Here is a 23,538-nt window from a genome sequence, read left to right as displayed (position 1 = left end):
GGGGAGAGGGGGCGGGCGCTCACGACGCGCGGCGGCTGCTGCTGCGTCGGCTCAGTGCTGCGCTTCGCAGTCGCTGCGGTGACAGCTCGGTCAGTTGTGCTCAGAGTGCCAGGTGCTCGCGAGGGGGCAGCTCTTCTAGTGCTCGGCTTCAGACATGGCGGAGGCGATGGATCTGGGCAAAGACCCCAACGGCCCCACCCATTCCTCCACTCTGTTCGTGAGGGAGGACGGCAGCTCCATGTCCTTCTACGTGCGGCCCAGCCCGGCCAAGCGCCGGCTGTCGACGCTCATCCTGCACGGCGGCGGCACCTTATGCCGGGTGCAGGAGCCCGGGGCCGTGCTGCTGGCCCAGCCCGGGGAAGCGCTGGCCGAGGCCTCGGGTGATTTCATCTCCACGCAGTACATACTGGACTGTGTGGAGCAGAACGAGAGACTGGAGCTGGAGACCTATCGGCTGGGCCCCGCCTCGGCGGCAGACACGGGCCCAGAGGCGAAGGCGGGGGCTCCGGGCGAGAGCTCCGTGGAGCCGGAGCCGCAGCGGCTCACTGGGCGGATCGCCTTCACGGATGCAGACGACGTGGCCATCCTGACTTACGTGAAGGAAAATGCCCGCTCGCCCAGCTCCGTCACCGGCAACGCCTTGTGGAAAGCGATGGAGAAGAGCTCGCTCACGCAGCACTCGTGGCAGTCCCTGAAGGACCGCTACCTCAAGCACCTGCGGGGCCAGGAGCATAAGTACCTGCTGGGGGATGCACCCGTGAGCCCCTCCTCCCAGAAGCTCAAGCGGAAGGCGGAGGAGGACCCAGAGGCCGCGGATAGCGGGGGTGAGACTGCTGCGCCCGGGCCCTCGCGGACACCTGTGCGGGTGGGGCTGGGGTCTTTTCCTGGCTGCCTGGCGTCCATTTTGGCATCTTGGGTAGCGGCGCTTGGCCCCTCCCCCTGTTGACATCCGGGTAAATTTGCACCATTTTGTTGCGTCTTCACTCCCTTGTTGTTTATTACTATTTTTATTTTTATTTTTTGCGGTGGAGTCTTTGTTGCCCAAGCTAGTCTGAACTGAGCTTGAGCGATTCTCCTGCCTTGGCCTCTCAGTGCGTTGGGATTACATGAGTGAGCCACCACGACGGGCCTCTCGTCGTTTTTATATTTAAATTTTTTGAGTGGGGGTCTCACTCTGTCGCCCAGACCGTCATGCAGCCGCGCGATCTCGACCCGCTGCAGCCTGGACCTCTGGGGCTCAAGCGAATCTCCTGCCTTAGCCTCCGAAGTAGCTCGTACTACACTCGCGTGCCACCAGGTCCCGCTAAATTAAAAAAAAAAAAAAAGCAAAACAAAAACAAAAAAAAAATTGTAGACATGGAGGTTTCGCTGTGTTGCCCTGACAGGTCTGGAACTCTTGGGCTCAAGCGATCCTCCCTCCTCGACTTCCCAAAGTATTGGGATTACTGGCATGAGCCATCTCGCCCAGCTTCTCCGTCTAGTTTTAATTTACTTTACCATTGACTAGAATATTGATATCGAAAGTATATAGAAAATTCTCTCTTGGCTGGGTGCTGTGGCTCAAGCCTGTAATCCCAGCACTTTGGGAGGCCGAGGTGGGTGGATCACCTGAGATACGGAGAAGAGCCTGGCCAGCATGGCGAAACCCCGTCTCTACTAAAAATAAAACAATTAGCCGGCCGTGGCGGTGAGTGCCTGTAGTCTCATCTACGCAGGAGAATCGCTTGAACCCAGAGGGCAGAGGTTGCAGTGTGCCGAAACTGCGCCACAGCACTTCAGCCTGGGTGACACAGCGAGACTCTGTCTCAAAAAAAAAAAAAAAAAAAAAAAAAAATCTCTTGTTCTTCCTGCCCACCACCTGCCCAAGGGATAAATGGCTTCTTGTGTTTCTTTTAAGAGATACTTCACAAACTCCTTTTTAAAAAGGATTGCTGCTATGTTCACGTAGATTCAGTACAAAGGCGTACCAAACGTATTTTCATGCTCTGGCGTAATTGAGTACCTATGGACTTAAGAAGGTTCTCGACAGTTGGAAGGTCTTCTTCTGTTCTTGCTTAGGCGAAGTGAGTTTTTAATGCAGTTGAATTGAAAATTGAGTATCGGCCGAGCGCCGTGGCTCAAGCCTGTAATCCCAGCACTTTAGGAGGCCGAGGCGGGTGGATCACAAGGTCGAGAGATTGAGACCATCCTGGTCAACATGGTGAAACCCCGTCTCTACTAAAAATACAAAAAATTAGCTGGGCGTGGTGGTGCGTGCCTATAATCCCAGCTACTCGGGAGGCTGAGGCAGGAGAATTGCCTGAACCCAGGAGGCGGAGGTTGCGGTGAGCCGAGATCGCGCCATTGCACTCCAGCCTGGGTAACAAGAGCGAAACAACGTCTCAAAAAAAAAAAAAAAAAGAAAGAAAATTGAGTATCAAAAAAAAAAAAGGGAAATTAGGGTTCGGAATGGCTGAGATACAGTATGAGGCTATTAAGATGTGCTTTTGCTAAGCTGATCAGTTAATAAACAGTACCTGCTCTCAATTGAAAAAAAAAAAAAAGATGTGCTTTTGATGTATCTGGCATTGACAACTAAAACTGACAGACTCTTGTTTAAAGAGGCATGCTGCTGCTCCTCCCCCTCCGTAATCCTCCCACCTTTTCTTTGCCTGTATGGCTATTCCATTTAACACTTGAAGTCTGGGGAGTAAAATTTTTTTCTCCTGTTCAGTATGCTTAGTAGGAGTTTTATTTTTGGTAAAAGTGGCATTTCAGCTTCATTCATTCAGCATATATTCGAGTGCTGGACATTGTTGTCCTGCTAGAATGTAACAATAAATAAAAGTCCCTGTGGTTATGGAGCTTTTAACCTGCTAGCTGGGGAGTGGTAAGGGCTATAGACAAAAGTAAATCAGGGTGTAAGGGTTGCGGAGGAGGATTTTCCTATAAGATGATAAGAGAAGGTCACTCTCATAAGCTGATGTTTAAGCAGAGACTGAAGGAAGTGAAAGAACAACCCAGGTGGGTATCTGGGGAAGAGTGTTCCAGGCAGAGGAAGAAGCCAGGGCAAACACCCTGAGGTGAAAGTATGCCTGGTGTTTTTTTTGGAGCCATAAAGAGAATAGAGTGGCTGTAATGGAGTAGGAGGGAGAATTAATTATAGCAGATGAGGTTAGGACTGTGTGTATTGGTAAAGTATGTCATCGTGTAAGGCCTTGCTTTTTATTTTATTTATATATCTTGAGACAGAGTCTCGCTCTGTCACACAGGCTGGAGTGCAGTAGTGCGATCATGGCTCACTGCGGCCTTGACATCCTAGGCTCAATGGATCCTCCCACTTCAGCTTCCCAAGTAGCTGGGACTGCAGGCACTTATCACCACACCCAGCTAACTTTTGTTATTTTTTTGTAGAGACCGGATTTTGCCACGTTGCCCAGGCTAGTCTTGAACACCTGGGCTCAGGCGATCTGCCCAACTTGGCCTCCCAAAAGTGCTAGGATTGCAGGTGTGAGCCACCATGCTGTGTCCAGGTTTTGCTTTTAAATTCATGATGTTGGGACTGTTGGCAAGCCATTTGGAACTTAGGACAACATTAGTCTGGATTCATTCTACCCATCTCATCTTTTAATAAAATCAGATATTTAAATGTAAAAATTAAAAAATTATAAAATGAGTAAGAGAAGATATGAGTGAATGTGTCAGTACAGTGAAAGTTGCTCTGAACCATTTTTGGTTCAGGATGCTGCCTGATATGCCAGAAGAAGAAAGTAAAAATATTAGCATGGTGGTAAGTCATGAAGCCAAAAAGACTAAGAAAAAGTTTTATATATTTGATTACCTGAAAATTAAAAAGTTCTCATGATAAGTAAAGTCAGCAAGCATGCTGGAAAAATATTCCCAATACATTGCAGTAGACTTAGTTTCTTTAATGTCTAAAGAGCTCATTGTTATTAAGTAAGAAGTCATTAAGTAAAAAGAAAACTAATAGAGAAATGAGAAAAGGAAATGGAACAGAAAGTCCCCAGAAAAGGAAATAAATAAGCGGCCAATAAACAAATGAAGAAACACTCTGTTATTAAATAAAAGTAAATCAGACAGGGTGCGGTAGCTCATGCCTGTAATCCCAGCACTTGGGAGGCCAATGCGGGCAGATCACTTGAGAGGTCAAGAGTTCGAGACCAGCCTGGCCAACTTGGTGAAACCCCGTCTCTACTAAAAATATAAAAACCATCCAGGCATGGTGGTATGTGCCTGTAAAACCAGCTACTCGAGAGGCTGTGACATGAAAATTGCCTCAACCAGGGAAGTGGAGGTTGCAGTGAGCCAAGTTCAGGCCCCTGCACTCCAGTCTGGGTGACAGAGCGAGACTCTGTCTTTAAAAAAAAAAAAAAAAAAAAAAGAGAGAGAGAGAGAGAAAATAAATCAGACCCTGAGCAGAGGGTCAGTATAAGGTATACTTTGATCCATGAGACCTATGAGATAATAAATATGCATGTTGGAATTGTTTTGTGTTTATTTGATGAATTGAGGTAGCTTCCATTAATACAAAATAGAATGAAAGATCCCCAAGTTATTTATTTTTTTTAAAGCAAATCAGAGCACGGAGATAGATTTTGTCTATAAGACTGGCGACAGTCAATACGATGGGTAATATCCAAAGTTGACATATGGGAAAACAAGTATACTACTGCATTGTTAATAGAAATTGATAGGATTTTTTTGGGGAGCATTTTGACAATATCTGACAACATTTATCATGTATATTCCCCTAAACTTGGCAGTTTTGCTTCTAGGAATTTATCCTGTAGAAGAGTACAAATGGATACATACTGAAAAGGCAGTCTCCCTATTTACACACACCCTTTCCCTGGGTCCTTTCCTGGAGGCAGCCTCTATTATCATCCCTTGTCTGTTACATGTCCCCTTTGCTGATAGTAATACTAACACAGACATCAGCTTATTCTGTGGTTTACTTTTTTTAAACTTAATGATTTATCTTGAAGTGTTTGTGTGTCTGCACAAAGCTTTTCCTCATTCTTTTCTCACAGATTGCACTGTATTTCATTATCTGAATAAATAGTAATTTACTTTATATTATAGAGAATTCCAAGCATTTTCAAATATAGAATAGTATAATGAACTATACTGCATGTACCCATCACCCACCTTCACCTGATTGTAGTTCATGGCATTTTTTAACTCTACCTTTCATCCCAATTTCTTGGGCTATTTTGAAGCAAATGCCAGGCATCATATCATTTTATCTATTTTAGTATGTATATCTAAAAGATAAGGCTTTTTAAAGTTACTATTTAAACATTTTATTAAATATATACAGTAAAACTAACTTTTTATGGTGTACAATTATATATATTTTAAAAACTTGATTGTAGTAAAATGTATATACCTTAAGATTCACAATTCAAGTTTTTTTTAAGTGTTCTGTTCAGTGGTGTTATTCAGTGCATTCACATTGTTGGACAAGTACACTACTATCCATATCTAGAACTTACTCATTATCCCAAACTGAAACTACATGCCTTTTATTATTTTCTGCTTCTAGGGGTCAGAAACATGCCTATTAAACACAAACTTCTATTTCTCCCTCTCCCTAGCCCCTGGAAACCACCAACATGTTTTCTGTTTCTATGAATTCAATCTTTCTAGATACCTCATATAAGTAGAATCATGTAATACTTGTCCTTTTATGTCTGGCTTATTTTACTTTGCATAATGTCTTCTGAGTTCATCCATATTGTAGCATGTGTCAGAATTTCATTCCTTTTTAAGGGTGAATAATATTCCATTGTATGTATACTACATTTTGTTTATCCATTCATCTATCAGGGCATTTGGCTTGTTTCCATCTTTTGTCTATTTTGAATAATGCTGTGAACATGGGTATTACTGGCATTTGTTCGAGACCCTGCTTTCCATTATTTTAGGTGTATTTCTAGAAATGCAATTGCCGCATTATATGGTAATTTTTTGTTTAATTTTTTTTTTCCTGTGGATTGTCGTCATGAAATTATATTGAATTTTTTTGAGGGACTGCTGTACACTTTTCCAGTTATGTGTGTTTTAGCATATGTCAATTTTTGTAATCACCATTCAAATCAGGATTTAGAACAATTCCATCATGAAAAACTCCCTCTTGCTGCCCCTTTGTAGTATATTTTAGTAAGTAGAAAAGGAGCAGAGTTGAATCTTCAGAGAATAAAATGTAATTGGGAAGGAAGAGGATGTTTAAAGTTAGGAGGCCTTCCTTTTTGCATATCATATATGGTGGATTGTGGTATATGACCCAGATCTGCCTTTGGCTTTTGGGAGAGCTGACTTGCCCAAAGTCCTGTCTTCTTAGGGCCGCCACCATCCAGTGACTGATCTTTGCAGAGTTATAAAGTCTCTGCTTCTTGGTCAACTCTAAAGGGCATTCCTAGCTCCAAAGTTGCCCATGGTTTTGGCTGAGGCCTTGTTGTCACTCTTTCATAAATCAGCTTCTCTCTCTGCCCACTCCTGCTTTCCTTCTTTTCCACAGAGGTTTTCCCCAAATCACTCCCTAAGTTACTTAAATGTTAATCTCCATCTCAGAATTTGCTTCCTAAGGAACCTAGTTTATGACACGTTTTTATTAATTTGCAAAGTCTGTAAATACAAAGCAAAAAATGAATTAAACTTGAAGAGCATTTTTGTATGTGAGAGTCTAAGAAAAATCATTTGAATGGTACATCTTTTCAGAAGCAAGCATAGAAATGAGTGAATGAGCATGTTGTAGGCTTTTCTTACCCTTCTGAATCAAAAACAGATGTCTTCTGATAGAAAAAAAGTATACAGGCCCCTTTCTGGTGCAGAGCTCACCCAGCAGCCAATATATTTTGATTTATGTGAAACAGGCTACTGCTAATCTGTTCTGTTCTTCTCTTTAATAGAGCCACAGAATAAGAGAACTCCAGATTTGCCTGAAGAAGAATATGGGAAGGAAGAATTGCAGGATAACGAAGATGCAGTCAAAAAGATGCTTATAGAAGCCACCCAGGAGTTTGAGGAGGTTGTGGTACGTTAACTAGATTTACTCATTATTTTTGTCCCTATCTTTATTCTTCTTTGAAACTTGTTATCATATCCACATTTTTCGTCTGCCTGGGGCCCAGGAAAGGACAGGAAGTCAAGATGGAAAGGGAATATGGAGAATGAGACTGGTCTGGGCTTCAGACATGTTGCCTCGAAGCATTTGCTTCACAAGCTTTTAGTTTTTGGCAGGACAAGTTGAGGGGGAAAGGAAAAAAATTGGGTGGAATAGGGGCAGTTATAGAAACAGTATAAAGCATCCCACTTTGAGTACTTTGATCTCAATATAGTTTTCAAAAAATTTACAGTGATTTTTTCTTTCTTTTTTTTTTTTTTGAAACGGAGTCTTGCTCTGTTGCCCAGGCTGGAACCTCCTGGGTTCCAGTGATTCTCCTGCCTCAGCCTCCTGGGTAGCTGGGATTATAGGCACATGCCATCACGCTCTGTTAATTATAGTAATTTTTTTATCAAGCAAATTTAGCTTTTTGTGTAGTTTGAGCTTTTTTGAAATGTTTTAGCTCTTCCATATTCAGTGTAGCTTCTATTACTCTGTTGTAATCCTGTATTTAATAATAGCTATAGAGAAAGACAGGAGCCATAAAATAATGGTAAGTTTTTTAAATGTCCAAATTATATGTTTATATTTTTCCAGGATAAATAGTCTTGTGAATTAAGTTTTCTTATCAACACGAAGAAAAATGGTTAGGCTTCAGTCCAAACAAGGGAAATAATTTAAAGTTTCTGTAATTGATGAGTGAGGAATGCACAGAAATTGGCAGGACTTATGGATCGTTGCCTTTTGTAGTCTGTGTTTTGTTTTATTATTTGATAATTGGTTCATTTTCCATAAACTTCAAACACCCGGCTCTCAAACATGACCTACCTAGGCCTTTTCTCATATACCATGCTTTGTAATCTGTCTAAATGTAGCATAGCTTGGAAGCCCTAATGTATTCATACAGCAGTGCTTTTTCAGTACTTACTATGTATAGGCATTGGTAGGTATTGGAGATGTGGTGATGAGCAAAACCATGCAGTTCCTGCTCTTAAGAGCTTACAGTCTTGAGAGTAATGTTGAACATTTAACAAATCTAATGAACATGGGTGCACATATATTTTGTGTGTATGTGTGCACATACACACAAATGTGTTTATCTTTTTATATATACATGTATTTTTCATATTCAGTGTAGCTTCTTACATTCTGTTGGAATACTATAGTCAATTTCACACACATATACTCATATATTCCCCCTATTCCCCACACACACACATATATATACATATCTGACATGAATAAATGTAAGAAGGAACATAGCATATTAAGAGGAACTGAAAGAAGCCCAATGTGATTGGAATGCAGAGGGCAAGCGGGTGATAGTTGGAAGAGACCAGATATTGTAAGAATTGAAGACTTGGTAATTAGAAACTGGTTTTATTCATCGTTCTATCTAGGTGGATGAGAGCCCTCCTGATTTTGAAATACATATAACTATGTGTGATGATGATCCACCCACACCTGAGGAAGACTCAGAAACACAGCCCGATGAGGAAGAAGAAGAAGAAGAAGAAAAAGTTTCTCAACCAGAGGTGGGAACTGCCATTAAGATCATTCGGCAGTTGATGGAGAAGTTTAACTTGGATCTATCAACAGTTACACAGGCCTTCCTAAAAAATAGTGGTGAGCTGGAGGCTACTTCTGCCTTCTTAGCATCTGGTCAGAGAGCTGATGGATACCCCATTTGGTCCCGACAAGATGATATAGATTTGCAAAAAGATAATGAGGATACCAGAGAGGCATTGGTCAAAAAATTTGGTGCTCAGAATGTAGCTCGGAGGATTGAATTTCGAAAGAAATAACTGGCAAGATAATGAGAAAAGAAAAAAGTCATGGCAGATGAGGTGGTTAAAAAAATTGTGACCAACTTTAGAGAGTTCCTGCATTGGAACTGGCGCTTATTTTCTGACCAGTGCTGCTGTTGATCTGTGAGTTATAGATTTTGTAGCCAAGCACAGTTGTAAATGGGGATAAAAAGAAAAGAAATTGGATGTATTTGCAGTTTTCCTTAAACAATGGAACAAAGTATCAATGTGTTTATGAAAGGAAAAGCTAAACCAGAGAGGAGTTGGTCTACATAGTAGTAATCCTTTGCTGGAGTGGAACCCTTGCTTTATTAGTGTCAAAGTCAAAGGAAATTTAGGAGGCATTGGCCATTTCAGGCAGCATAAGTAATCTCCTGTCCTTTGGCAGAAGCTCCTTTAGATTGGGATAGATTCTAAATAAAGAATCTAGAAATATGGGAAGATTTAATTATGAGGCCTTGAACACGGATTATCCCCAAACCCTTGTCATTGACCCCAGTGAGCTCTGATTTCCCTACTGCTTTGAAAATGCTGTATTCATTTTGCTGACTTCGTATTTGGGGACCCTGCTCCTTGGCTGTTCTTTTCTTGGAGCCCTTCTCAGTCAAGTCTGTAGGATGTCTTTCTTGACCTACCGCTCAGTTTTCTTTAAAACACGCACACAACCCTAGAGAGTCTTAAGAATAATCTTACCTGGTTAATGTGTTTCTATTTATTGAGTATAGTTTGTGCTAAACATTGTGTTAAATAGTGGATTGACTCCACGTTGTTGTGTTGTTTTCATTGTTGAAAATAAATATAACTTTGTATTTGAGTCTTGTCAATAAGTGTTTTGATTGTGTACAGAAAACTTCTTAGGTATAAAACCCACAAAGGAACTAACAGTTATTTTATTGTTAATTATAATCAGTAAAGTGGTTCCATTTTAGAATGCATAGGCCATTGGAAAGATGTTAGTTGTTCTGGGTGGAACAAAGAGAAAATCTGCATCAAGGACTGTGAGAAGTGGCAAAATAAGCTGACCTACTGAGAGCCAAAGGAGAGAGAAACCAGTCGGGACCAGCAGGTATGTAGCAGAAGGTGTCAGGGCCTCATCCATATTCCCTGGGCACTCATCATTCTTTAGCATGTACCACTAACAGGAATCCTGCAGTAAGCACCTCCTTGAGGCTTTCTCTCTGCTTGAAGTGCTATGGAGTTAATGCCTCTGTATGGGAATTCGAGGGTGCATACCCAGCTTCCCTGCCGACCAGAGAGTTACACAACTGGATATTTGAAAGTTACCCTTCGAGTGGGATAATGGTTTCCATGCCATCTTTTAGCGGTCCCCAGTAGTATTAAACATAGTTGCCCACAGTGGGAATCTGCTTATGAATGCATCCTGCATAGGCTTCCTTCTCTTGTCTCACTTCCCACTTCCCTGCCAGTGCATCCTGGAATCATCATTTGTACTCAAATGCTTGCTCTCCTTATTTGCAGTGACAAAGACTTGGCATGTCCACTGAGGTGTCGGGTTCTTTTTTTTCCTTCAAGAAAATATGTATTGCATATTCTTATTGATTACGTTTTATAGCAAAATTAAATACATACACTTTTCATAAGTGCAAAATGGGAATAAAGGCATCGATCAAATTTAAATGTTGAACCAAGGCCTGGTTTTCAGAATGCAGCAGCCAGTAGTGGTTCTGCACTAGGGCCACTAGTCCATGATTTCCAATAGTTGAGGATCTTTTCAGTAATTGGAACAAAATCTTTATATGTGACAATCATTACTGCATAAAACCCTTTGGGAGTTCAGATAGTTCAGTGGGTCCTTCACTTGTTGAGATATCCTTTTGCTCTACTTCATCACCTGATGGCCTCACCATTTTTCAGCTGAACTAAAACATTGAGCTCACCAGAGTCCAAGTGCCAATCCCGTAGACCACCGACATTCATCTGTACCAGTCTGTGAACTGGTTTTGATACATGGGTACGCCTGTGAGGGCCTTGATTCTCCTCTCAGGGTTCTTAAACACCTGACTGGTGGTAGCCTGAGGCAGAGGTAAAATCAAAATCAAGAGTGTGTGAAAAAACAAAACAAAATCAAGAGTGTGGGTGAAGGTAAGGAACACTGAAAGCCTGGTGGGGATTGGGATATGGATTTAAAGTGCCCATCTGGGTCACACGTGAGTATACCTTGTTGCTCTGGAAGGCAAACAAAATTTAAATTTGGCTAGCAGAAAATATTTGTGTCACTTTTTAAGGGCTTAGAGTCCAGTTTCTGCTTAGTAACAGGCTGTGTTTCCTATTGGCCAAGGTGCCCACAGCTTGGGTTTGTCCATTCTTGGCCTGTTAACCTGGAGACAGGATTCTGTCTAGCGGTTCACAGTAGCCATTGGTTAACAGGACTATCAGTGCCTGATAGTCCATTGCATTATCAGGAGTCTGCTCTTGAGTTACCAGGCTGTCTGTGCTCAGTCCTGATCTTGGGCAATCAATGTTGCACCAGTGTGCTGCATCTTTGGTTTAGGTTCTGGCCCAGGGTCCGCAGGAATGGGGTTTGGAATTGGTGCAGAAGGCTGAGGCAGTCCTACGGTGTGGTCGTTCGCTGCTGTGTCATCTGGTCCTGCAGAGCTGTAGGAAGACCCAGCCCTCAGTTTTGGGAAATGGGGGCCACCCCAATTATGCTGAGACCATTGTAAGTGGGGTATTTGAAAAGATGCCCTACTTCATATTTACTGATTTCTTTTGCATTAAATGAGTAGTTTCTAATATGTTAAATAGCATTTTCTTTTTCTTTTTTAGAGACAGATTATCTCTGTCACCTAGGCTGGAATGCAGTGCCACAATCATAGCTCACTGCAGCCCGCAAATCCTGGGCTCAAGTGATGTCCCTGCCTTGGCCTCTCAAAGTGCTGGGATTATTGGCATGAACCATTATGTCTGGCCAACATTTTCATTAACTTTTGCTGTATATTTTGAGTGTTTAAAAATGGTTTCTCTAGGGTTTGCTAATTCTGATCAGAATTAGCTTCAGATTTATGTTAGCTTAAGTCCAGTGAAATACGGATAGATACTACTCCTATGTGACTTTCTTTCCTGTTTTTGTGGTGTATATATTACATCTATTAATATTACAAACCCAACAATACATTATGATTACTTTAGCTCTTATGTTTGCTTATATACACTATATACACTATATAGACTCTTATGTTCGCTTATATACACTATATACACAGCACAGTTAATAAAAATGAGACATAAGGGACAATGATCAATGTGCCTCATCATAAACACACTGTTGGAAAGCCCTTTACGCTCCTCCTTGTCCCTGAACCTGCACAGATACCATAATGTACTGCTGAGAGAATTGATCAATTTCCAAAAGATGATATATCAAAAAGACAGCTGCGAAATGTGTTTATTATTTACTACCTCTACTTTTAACATATTTTGTGCACTTCTAAACATCTAGAAAGACTAGATTTTCAAATTAGGACTTAAGTTTGTCCACTATATACACAATAGTGTTGAATAAACTACACACATGTAACAATGGTTATATCTGAAAGTGTCTTCTAAATAGGAACATTCTGGTTTAGAACTGTTCATTCCTTCCAACTCTTCACCACCACCAACCTTGTGGATACAGGCACATGTGTCACTTAGAGCTGATGTTACTTCACTTCTGAAAGTCTTTCTCAGAAGACAGCCTTTCTGTGAATTTTAACAAAGTGTACAGGATGTGTCAGTTTACTAACTCTACTTCTGTCATACACTGGCAACGTCTTTAATATCTAGAGACTAGATATTATAAAACTGGGACTCTTTTGTCCAGTATATACATAATATATGCAGTATAGCAAAGTTAAATGAAATGCACATAACACATAGGCAATGGATTAAGCTGAAATTTTCTAATAAACAATGGCAAAACACCTTTTGCAACTTCTTCCCTCCCACCTGCCAGGTGGTTCCACAATTCCACTTCCCAACAGCATTTCCCATCACTTTAAAAGCTATTTACAAAAAGTGTTATTCTACTACTACTTTTAAATACACCAAGTGCTTCCAAATATCTAGAAAGACTAGATATTTCATATAACTCGTCCACCATGTACACAGCACTGTTAACTAAAATTGCACACACTTAACAATGGTTATCATCTGAGATATCTTTTAAATGTGACCATTTTGGCCTTGAATCATTCCCTCCTCTCTTTCTTCTCTGCCTTCAATCCAGTGAACAAGAACAGGCATGTATAGTGCTTAGAGATGATTGAACAAATTCCATTGCAAAAGTCATTTACTGAAGACAAGTTTTCCTATGAATTTTATCACAAAGGGTACAAAATATGCTGATTTTACTAAATACTTTGTCATACACTGGCAACCTCTTCAACATGTAGAGACTAGATGTTGAAAAATTAGGACTCATTGTCCATTATATACACTATTTAGAGAGCAAAAGAAAATGCACAAAACCTACAGAAAAATAGTGTCTGAAATGTCCAAGTGTGAACACACTAGAATATTACTGTTTGCAATTTCTTCCCTCCCACCTCCTCTAAACCATTTAACAAGTATAGACAGTACTATACTGCTCACAAAGGTGGCTTCACAATTCAATTTCCGAAAGTATTTCCTATGAATTTTAGTAAAAAGATATTTACAAAGTGGTATTTTACTACCTCTACATTTGACATACATCAGGCACTTCTAAACACCTAGATAGACTAGATGTTTCAAGAAAGGAGTTAATTTATCCACTATTTACAGAGCAGTCTTGAATAAACCGCAAACATGTAACAACAGTTATAATTTGAAAGAACCTTCCAAATGTGAACATTCTGGCCTAGAACCCTTCCCATCTCCATCAACCCAGTGGGCAAGAATGCTCAAATTTTCAGAAGACAATCTTTTCTAGACTTGTAAAACAAAATGTACAAAACATTAGGTTACTAAGTCTACTTGTCATACACTGGCAATCTCTTTAACATCTAGAAAGACAGGACTCATTTGTCCTTTATGTACACTATATGCACAGGTAAGTAAAACAAAATGCAGAGATACAATAATTCATCTTGCCTTGCTGTAAGCAGGGTGGCATAGAACTCTCTGCACCTCCCCCTCCTCCCTCCTCCCCTGAACCACTGCACACACAGTGAGTATTACTCAACAGATGATTTGGCCATTCCCCCCAAAAAACATTTCCTACAAATTGTAACAAAAAGATATTTACAAAATGTGATTTTACTACCTCTAATTTTAACATCAGGCACTTCAGAACATCTAAAAACAGACGCTTCAAAAAAGTTTAGCATTGTCAACTATATATACAGTAGTGAAGAATAAAATGCACACAAAACAATGGCTAGAATATGAAAATGTCTTCTAAATATGACCAGTCTGGCATAGAACCTTCTTCTCCTGCTTCTCAGGTCTTCCAGCTCCACGTCCTCTAACCCACTGAACAAACGTGGACATATAGCTTCCAGACGCCATCTAACAACTCCATTTCCAAAAGTCACTTACAGAAGACATGTATTTTCTATGATTTCTTTTAAACAAATGAGAATTTACAAGACGTGTGGTTTCCTAACTCTACTTTATCACACGTCGGCAACCTCTTTACATCTAGAAGGGCTAGATGTGACAAATGTTTTCCATTAAAAGGTTGGGGTGGACTTGACAGCAGCTTTTTCATATTATATACACAGGCCTTCCATAAACGGCCAGTAAATCTTCCCAGAGCGTGGTGGGCCTTTCCAACGGTCCAAACGTGGCCTGTCGTTCGACCGTTTCTCTCTCCCGACAGCGAGCTCCGGTAGAAAGAAGACTAACCCCGTTCCACCGGTCGTCGCTGGGAACTGCGCTCACCTCCCAGGCCTGCTAAGGCCTTTGTCCGACGTCGTCAGGACTAGGTAGGTCTCACCCAATGGGGACAGAGTGGTCACCGGGGACCCGGATCCACACGGCTCCGTGGCCTCAAGATGCGGCCACTCCCGTCGCCACCCAAAGGCCTGGCATCCGGGCAGCTCGGCTGGGGCTTCGTCGAGGCCCAGCACACTTGGGCCGGGAGACCCAGCGGCCAGCACGGTCCAGGCTGGGGTACGGGCTGGGGGAAGCCACCGCCGCCATCAGTCACCGAAGTGGAGTGGGGTAGAGAGGTTCGCCACGGCGTGAAGGCCTGAGCCTGGCCAGGCCAGTGGGCAGCCACGGCGGAGGCCCCCCGTGTCTGAAGGGCAGAGGGCACGGCCTGTCCCGGCGACCCCAGCTCACCCGCCGGCCTGGGGCCGAGGGCCTGGAGGGCCCAGGGGGAGCTCGCGACGCTCTGTGTCGCTCCCCGCTCTCTGCCGGACCCGAATTCGAGTCAGGCTTTTTCAAGCCACCATCAACTATGTGGTCAGGAGCACAGGTGGCCACTGCTTCTCTGCCACAAGGGACCAACAGCTCATGGAGCCTTCCTGACAGTTTTGTTTGTTTGTTTGTTCTGAAGCAGGAGCTCAGTCACTCAGGCCGAGTGCAGTGGAATGATCACAGTTCACTGCAGCCTCCACCTCCCATGCTCAAGTGATGCCTCCATTTCAGCCTCCCAATTAAATGGAGTTATAGGCACATGCCATTGTGCCTGGCTTAAATTTGCGTGTGTGTGTGTGTGTGTGTGTGTGTGTGTGTCTGTGTAGAAAGCGGGTAGAGCTCACCACTATACCCAGCTAATTTTTTAAAAAGTGGTTTTTTATAGAGATGACGTTTCACTATGTCGCCTAGGCTCATGTAATGAACTCTTAGGCTCAAACAATCTCACCTCAGCTGGTCTGCCTTTTTTTCCTTTTAATGCAGAGGCTTCTGGAGATGGCTTTGCTTTGGTCTGCTGTGTGGGTGACTGTGGCCCCGACCTGTGACGATGGTTCTCTGACACTTAACAATACTTTGCCGGGCTGCATCCTTGGGTCCCTGTGGTAGGCCTTTGTAGACCCGTCAACCTAAAACTGCTGCACTTGGGCCCTGGATTGCTCTGAAGTCTCTTCCTGCCTATGTTGCCCTAGAGGCAGCAGGCATGAGTCAGCAGCTATTTGGGGAGGCACGTGCTGCAGCTGAGAGCACGAGGGCTTTCCGTTATCCTGAGGCAGTTGACTGCAGCTGTGACTGAGCGGAGGGCCACTGCTTCCCTAAAGCCGAAGGACCCAAGTCCATTGGCAGCTGTTACTGGAACATCATCCCCTGTAGACGATTCAGAGGCTGTTGGTGCTGCTGCGGGTGATACTGCGATTCATTCTGCAGCTGTTCTTGCAGCAGGGAGAGACAGAATCAGTAATGACAGTGCTCTATCTTCTGCTCTTCCTGAGGCCTCTTCACCCCATATGCACCTTGAGCATAATCCAAAAGGAAGGGACTTGCATTCTGGCTTTCCCTGATTTCAGTTCTTTCTCCATAAAAGCATGGCACAGAAGGTGGAGGAGGATGAACGCATACTTCAGAGTTGTAGCTTAGAAAGTGATAGGCAGTAGAATGCCCACTTCCTGCATCACCTCCATACTCCAAAGCACAGTCTGGTTGCTTTTCAGTGCCTGTGGCCAGATAGGAGCACTGGGAGGCCATCTGTTGACTGGCCATCCCTTGTTTCTCCAGGTAGGAGCATTGAGGGCCCACCTGTTGACTAGGAGTCTCTTGGTTCTCCAAAGAGAAACAATTGTAGCTCATCCATTGATGGGCAATCCCCTGTTGCCCCAAACGGGAGCAACCAGCTCTACCCATCAAAGCCCTCTGGGCATCAGAGAAGCTCTGTTCGGTGGCATAGTTGGGAGCTGCAGCCTGGGTCTCCTGGCAGCTTAAAAATGGATGGGCTTTTACTAGGAAATCACCGTTTTTCTGAAGAACAAAGATTCTTTGTCTTTCTTCAGGTGGAAGTCTGGCTCTTTTATTCTGAAACCAATTCTAGAGAGAAAAGATAATACTGTTTTATCAAATCTACATATCTGATTATATTCTTCTATGCATTCCTTAATGTAGGAGGATTTTTCTATGTAAGCCTCTCCCAAGCAGAGTCCCTGACTTGCCTGTTGATATTAAAGCATATAAATAATAAAGGCAATCTGTCCCAGGAGGCCCATGTGATAACAAAGGCTATGCATTGCACATTTCTAGAACCCTAACCTTCACTGGAGACAGTGATAGCATGGTTTACAGGTAAACCTTGGCTTCCCAGAGTATCTCCCCAACCTGTTTGTGACCTACTTGCAATGTTCTCCTGCTTGCTCACTGAGAGACCCACTCTGCTAAAGAGGCTCCCAGCTGTCCCACCTAGTCATGTACTGTTCCCACAACCCTGCTACTTTACTCATACTCTCCCACCAAGGAGAATTAGTAATGTATTTTCTGACACCCACATTTGTTTCTCTCTTTCTCACTCCCTCCCTTTCTCCCTCCTTCCCTCCTTCTCTTTTTTCCTTCCTTCCTTCCTTCTTCTCTCTCTCTGTCTCTTTCTTCCTTTCTCTCCCTCTTTCTCTCTTTCTTTTGACAGAGTTTCACTCTTGTCGCCCAGGCTGCAGTGCAATGGCGTGATCTCAGCTCACTGCAACCTCCGCCTCCTGGGTTCAAGTCATTCTCCTGTCTCAGCCTCCTGAGTAGCTGGGATTACAGGTGCACCACCATGCCTGGCTAATTTTTTTTTTTGTATTTTAGTAGGGATGGGGTTTCACCGTGTTGGCCAGGCTGGTCTCAAACTCCTGACCTCAAGTGATCTGCCTGCCTCGGCCTCCCAAAGTGCTGTGATTACAGGCGTGAGCCACCGCATCCCTCCCACGTTTCTGTTTCTCATATGCACGTAATCCTTACATGCATTGTTCACGGGTCACAATTAAAGGGTGCAATTGTTTGACCATATATTTGTTGTATGACTCTCTGAGGGAAAAAAAACCAAATCATTTTCCACTGCTCTCACACCACAACAATCAACAGAGAAAGACTTGTGTGAGGAAATGTGTTTCTCTACACACTAGGCAAACAGTTCTGCAGTGCACCTCAGCTGGGTGTCCTCCAAATCGCTTCTGACACTTTGTACCTGGAAATAATGTCAGATCCCACAGGGCTCAGTCCCGCAAGACTGCCCCTCTTTCAGATGCCAGTTGCAAGTCTGGGCTTCTCAAACTTTTGACTGACTGGCTTCAGGTCAGGGCTCCTGTTAGCCTCCTCTTTGGGTTTGATTAACTTACCAGAGTGGCTCACAGAACTAAGTGAGATACTTAGGTTTACCAGTTTATTAGGATATTACAAAGGTTGTAGATAAAGAGATGCATAGGGTGAGAGATGAGGGAAGGGGTGCAGAGCTTTCCTGCCCTCCCTGGACAAACCACCTCCAGGAACTTCCACATATTCAACTATCTGGACCTTCCCCATACCCAGGCTTTTTGTTTTCTTTCTCTGGAGGCTTTACTGTATAGTCATGATTGATTAAGCCATTGGCTATTGGTGATCACCTTAACCTTCAGCTCTACCTCCTTTCCAGAAGTTGGAGGGTGGGGTTCAAAGTCCCAATTTCCTAATCCTGCCTGGATCTTTCCAGCTCATCCTGGAGCTACCAGGGGCTACCACCCATCAGTCAGCAGACAATTGTCAGATTTATATCTCAATGAAGTGCTCTCCCCGCCCTTCCGACTCACACATTCCACTGTCCACTTAGTGTTTCCACTTGGATGTTTACCTGACATTTATAACTTCACGTGTTCTAAATGTAAATTTTGATTTCTGACACACCTGCCCCTCCCTAGGTTTCCTCCTTAGTAAAAGGCAGCTCTCATCTTCCATGGACTTAAGTCGAACATCCAAGTAACCTTTGAGTCCACTTTATCTTTCACGGCATATTCCACATATAGTAAACTCTGTCAGTTCCATCTAGGACATCTACAGTCTAATTAGTCCTATCCACCTGCACAGCTAGCAAGCTGGCCCAAACCACCGTCACCACCATCTAACCACAGCAGCATCAGCTCATCCACTGCTTCCAAATTTGCCTGACTGCAGTCTAGTTTTCACAATACATACCCACTGTATTTTCACAAGTATATGATACTATTTTCTTATGTGATGAAATGCTACATACTGCCTAATTCTTCATATTTTTTATATTGTGTGTGTGTACGATTTTCTCTCAAATTGGTTATGACTATCAGTGTCTCAGGATGTCCCAGGCCCTCATGTATATAAAACGGTGTAGTATTTGCATGTATACTATGCGTGTTCTCTTGTATGTTTTAAACCATCAAGAGATGACTTATAATACCTGATACCTGGCTGGGTGTGGTGGCTCATGCCTGTAATTCCAAAACTTTGGGAGGCCAAGGCAGGCGGATCAGGAGATCAAGAGATCAACACCATCCAGGCCAACAAGGTTTCTACTGAAAATACACAAATTATTTGGGTGTGGTGGCACTTGCCTGTAGTCCCAGCTACTCAGGAGGCTGAGGCAAGAGAATTGCTTGAACCCAGGAGGTGGAGGTTGTAGTGAGCAGAAATAGTGCTACCGCACTCCAGCCCGGCAAGAGAGGGAGATGTCCTCTCTAAAACAAAACAAAATCTGATACCTAATATAACACAAATTCTACATATATATTTCTTATTCTGTATTGTTTTAAAATTTGTATCATTTAAAAATTTTTGTATTGTTATTTGCGCCCCTCACCGCCACCCCCCCTGGCTTTTTTTGAGACAGGGTCTCACTGTCACACAGGCTGGAATGCAGTGATGTGATCAGTGCTGGATTTGTTAAGCACAGCTTCCATCCTATTTTCATTTTTTAACTTTCCAAATATTTTTCATTTGTGGTTAGTTAAATCTGTGCATGTGGACCCCATGGACATGGAGGATTGACTGTATATATGTATATATTTTGATTGCTCTCTCCCATTTCTTTGAATTCCGTACCTTCCTCTCCAGTCCCCTGCATTTTACCTCCATCTGTACTTACTGCCCTTTAATTTGCTAGGAAACAGCTGCACACAGTAACTCATGCCTGTAATCCCAGGAGTTTGGGATGCTGAGGCAGGTGGCTGTTTTGACCCGAAGAGTTCAAGACCAGCCTGGGCAGCACCATGAGACTGCGCCCCGCCCCCCACCTTTTTTTTTTTTTTTTTTTTTTTCAAAATATCCAAATCCCAGCAGGGTGGTGTGTGCCTGTAGTCCCAGCTACTCAGGGGACTGAGGTGGGGGAATCACCTGAGTACAGGAAGTAGAGGCTACAGTGAGCCATGATGTGATTGTGCCACTGTACATCAGCCTGGGTGATGAGAGTGAGACCCTGGCAAAAAAAAATTAAAAAAATATATATATATGAAATATACATATGAGGTCTTGAACTTACATTAATGACATTTAGTGGACAAGAAAATTTGTTGGCCAATGTTTTTCTCGTGCTGAAATCTGGATAAGGGTTTTCTCCAAATGTTTCCTTAAGTGCCTGCAAGAATTCTTCAGAAAATTTGTGTCGGCGTTTTGCTTTTCTCTTTTCCTTTCTTTGTCTTTCTTCATTATGATGATCCTCTTCAGCTGGGAAACCTGACAAACGTGTAAGCAGAGAGAAGAGCATTGGAGAATATTGGTGTGGGAAGTAGAAAAGTTCCTCTTTAAAGTTGTCTTTTTTGTTAAAGAATAAATTTGCTAATAACTCTTTAAGCCCTATCCTATGTAGCTGTTAGACATACCATGCTTACAGGCACGTAATACATTCTATGTCCATGTACTTTAACCAAGATATCTATGCTGGATGTGCTCACAGGCAGGTCCCAGCTCACAGCTGATGTTCCTTACCTGTTTAAAAAAGTTTTTTTGTTTTTTTTTTTTGCCCTCCTGGTGGCTTATGCCTGTAATCCCTGTACTTTGGGAGGCCGAGGCGGGTGGATCATGAGGTCAGGATATCGAGACCATCCTGGCATGGTGAAACCCCATCTCTACTAAAATATAAAAAATCAGCCTGGTGTGGTGGTGCAGGCCTGTAGTCCCAAGCTACTCAGGAGGCTGAGGCAGGGGAATTGCTTGAATCTGGGAGATGGAGGTTGCAATAAATCGAGATTGTGCCACTGCACTTCAGCCTGGCGAAAGAGCAAGACTCTGCAAAAAAAATTTTTTTTTTTTTTTTTTTTGTGCTGCAATTGAGTCTCACTCTGCTTCCAAGGTAGAGTGCAGTGTCCTGATCCCGGCTCACTGCAACCTCCACCTTCCAGGTTTAAGCAATTCTCCTGCCTCAGTCCCCTGAGTAGCTGGGATTACAGGCGTGTGCCACCACACCCAGCTAATTTTTGTATTTTTAGTAGAGACCATGTTGGCCAGGATGGTCTCGATATCTTGACTTCATGATCCACCTGCCTCAGCCTCCCAAAGTGCTAGTATTAAAGGCTGAGCCACTGCACCCTGCCTGTTTAAAAAAAATTTAAGTTGTTAGCCAATCGGATTTTAGTTTAGATTGTAAGGTCTGGCTCCAGCTGATGGAGATCAGATACAACAGTAAGGATGACCCCAAATGCCTAAGGGGTAAATTTGTCTGCTTTTCCTTTGTTCATTGTACTCTCGTGGCAAGATGTCTAGCGAGAGTACCCTTCCTGCAGTGCGGGAAGTAAAAATTGCTTGCTTAGAGATCCTTTGTTTCAGTGCTGATTTTTCTTTGCAGCACTGAGCATCTGTTTCCAACAATTGGTAATAGGCAGACCAAAGAAGACTTCCAAACAGTATTAGCACCATAGATTCCCTCCTTTTCCTAAGATGAAATTAAGGTCTGACATCATAGCTACTCATAATAATAAAATTACAAATGAAAGCAGGGATTGGTTAACTCTAGGCCTATGGGCCAGATCCAACAGTTGCCCATTTTTGTAATTAGAGAGTTTTACTGACACCAGTCACATTCATTCACTTACGGATTGTTTATGGCTCTTTTCAAGCCACAGTTGCAGAATTAGTCATTGAGGCTCAAATTTGTCTAGGATCCACACAGTGTAATATATTTACTATCTGGATTAGAGAATTTATTGTTAAAATTAGAACTAACTGCAGGAGAATATTTTATAATTTCATCACTGCAATGTATACGACAGGAAAAACTAATCTATACTGATTGGAAGGCAGGCTATCGACTACTGAGGGAACAGTCAGAGACTGAAAGGAAGCCAGTGTAGGCCTCTGGGTGCTACTAAGTTCTCTTTATCTGAATGCTCTCTGAGTTCCATAAGTGTAGTTAGTTTGTGAACACTCACGACATTAAACATGTGTAAATATTTGCTATTTTTGGCCTGCACAGTATATTTCAATTAAATCTTTCTTTTTTTCTTTATTTTTGAGACAGAGTCTCCCTCTGCTGCCTAGGCTGGAGTGCAGTGGCCTGTTCTCAGCTGACTGCAACCTCTGCCTACAGGGTTCAAGCAATTCTTGGACCTCAGCCTTTGGAGTAGCTGGGACTATAGGTACATACCACCGTGCCTTCCTAATTTTTTTTTTTCTTTTTTATGGCATGGGTAATGTCCTGCTATGTTGCCCAGGCTGGCTTTGAACTCCCGGGTTCAATGGATCCTCCTGCTTTAACCCCCTTGTTTTGTTTATTATTACTCTGTTTTTACTTTAGGCATACAGCCAAAGTCACACTAAATTGGATACATAAACACTTAAATGTACGTATTAGAAAATTATAATCAATGACTTAAGTTTCCAAAGACAGAACTTACAAAAAATGTACAAAATTACCAAAAGGGGAAGCAGTAGGGAGCAGGAAAATTGACAAAAGAAGTAAAACTCATGAAACAATCTAAAAGGTTAAGTAAGATACAGGAGAAACTGGTACTTTGTAATGAAAAGTAATACATCTTAATAAAATTCAATAGGATGCATTAGGTAGTTCATACATTCTTTTCTATACTTAAAATGTCAACTTTAAAACTTTAGGGAGGCTGGGTGCCGTGGCTCACGCCTGTAATCCCAGCACTTTGGGAGGCCGAGGTGGGCAGATGACGAGGTCAAGAAATCGAGACCATTCTGGCCAACATGGTGACAACCCGTCTCTACTAAAAATACAAAAATTAGCCGGGCATTTGGAATGCGCCTATAGTCCCAGCTACTGCGGAAGGCTGAGGCGGAAGAATCGCTTGAACCCGGGAGGCGGGGGTTGCAGTGAGCCTAGACTGCGCCACTGTGCTCCAGCCTGGCGACAGAGCAAGACTGTCTCAAAAAAAAACAAAAAACAAAAAACGGAAAACAAAAAAACAAAACAACAACAACAAAAAGCAAAACTTTAGGTAGATGACCCTTGTATGGGACCCATGGCTGCCATCTTACGTTTGAAATTCAAGAGTTCAATTTCAAAGCACCCCATACGACATAACACAATTTATCAGTAAAAAACAGCTGCTGCTCCAGCAATCTGTACCACTAATTGTGTTTGTGCTGTAAACTTTGACACACTTTGAAAAAAAGCAAAGCATGTAGAATTATCAAAGAACGGAGAAAAAGCTGATGGGAATTTACCGCCTGAAGAGCCGTCCAAACTCATCTTGGGTAGAAGATGTAGACTCCACAGAGATCAGTGGGCAACTGAGCAGCTCCCAAAGACACAGGCTTTATATATACAGGGTCTGGGTGACCCGCCCCTTTCTTAAATAC

General features: G+C 42.8%; 2 protein-coding genes across 2 annotated transcripts; one reads left to right on the top strand and one right to left on the bottom strand.

Moving 5' to 3' along the window:
* Positions 1-6: 6 nt before the first annotated feature.
* On the top strand, positions 7-9,727 carry TERF2IP (TERF2 interacting protein). The gene is made up of 3 exons (XM_003944617.4): positions 7-824; positions 6,912-7,036; positions 8,506-9,727. The coding sequence occupies exons 1-3, from the start codon at positions 155-157 to the stop codon at positions 8,908-8,910; spliced, it is 1,200 nt and encodes a 399-aa protein (XP_003944666.1). The 5' UTR covers positions 7-154; the 3' UTR covers positions 8,911-9,727.
* A 6,157-nt stretch (positions 9,728-15,884) lies between these two features.
* LOC120366570 (cytoplasmic polyadenylated homeobox-like protein) lies at positions 15,885-23,428 on the bottom strand. The gene is given in 4 exon segments (XM_039475461.1): positions 15,885-16,035; positions 16,037-16,836; positions 20,258-20,451; positions 23,404-23,428. Coding segments are annotated over 4 exon segments (1,170 nt in total).
* Between the last annotated feature and the right edge of the window lie 110 nt (positions 23,429-23,538).

Source organism: Saimiri boliviensis, chromosome 1 (assembly GCF_048565385.1).
Source record: "Saimiri boliviensis isolate mSaiBol1 chromosome 1, mSaiBol1.pri, whole genome shotgun sequence".
Classification (NCBI taxonomy): Eukaryota; Metazoa; Chordata; class Mammalia; order Primates; family Cebidae; genus Saimiri; species Saimiri boliviensis.
This window is presented reverse-complemented; position numbering and strand designations above follow the sequence as displayed.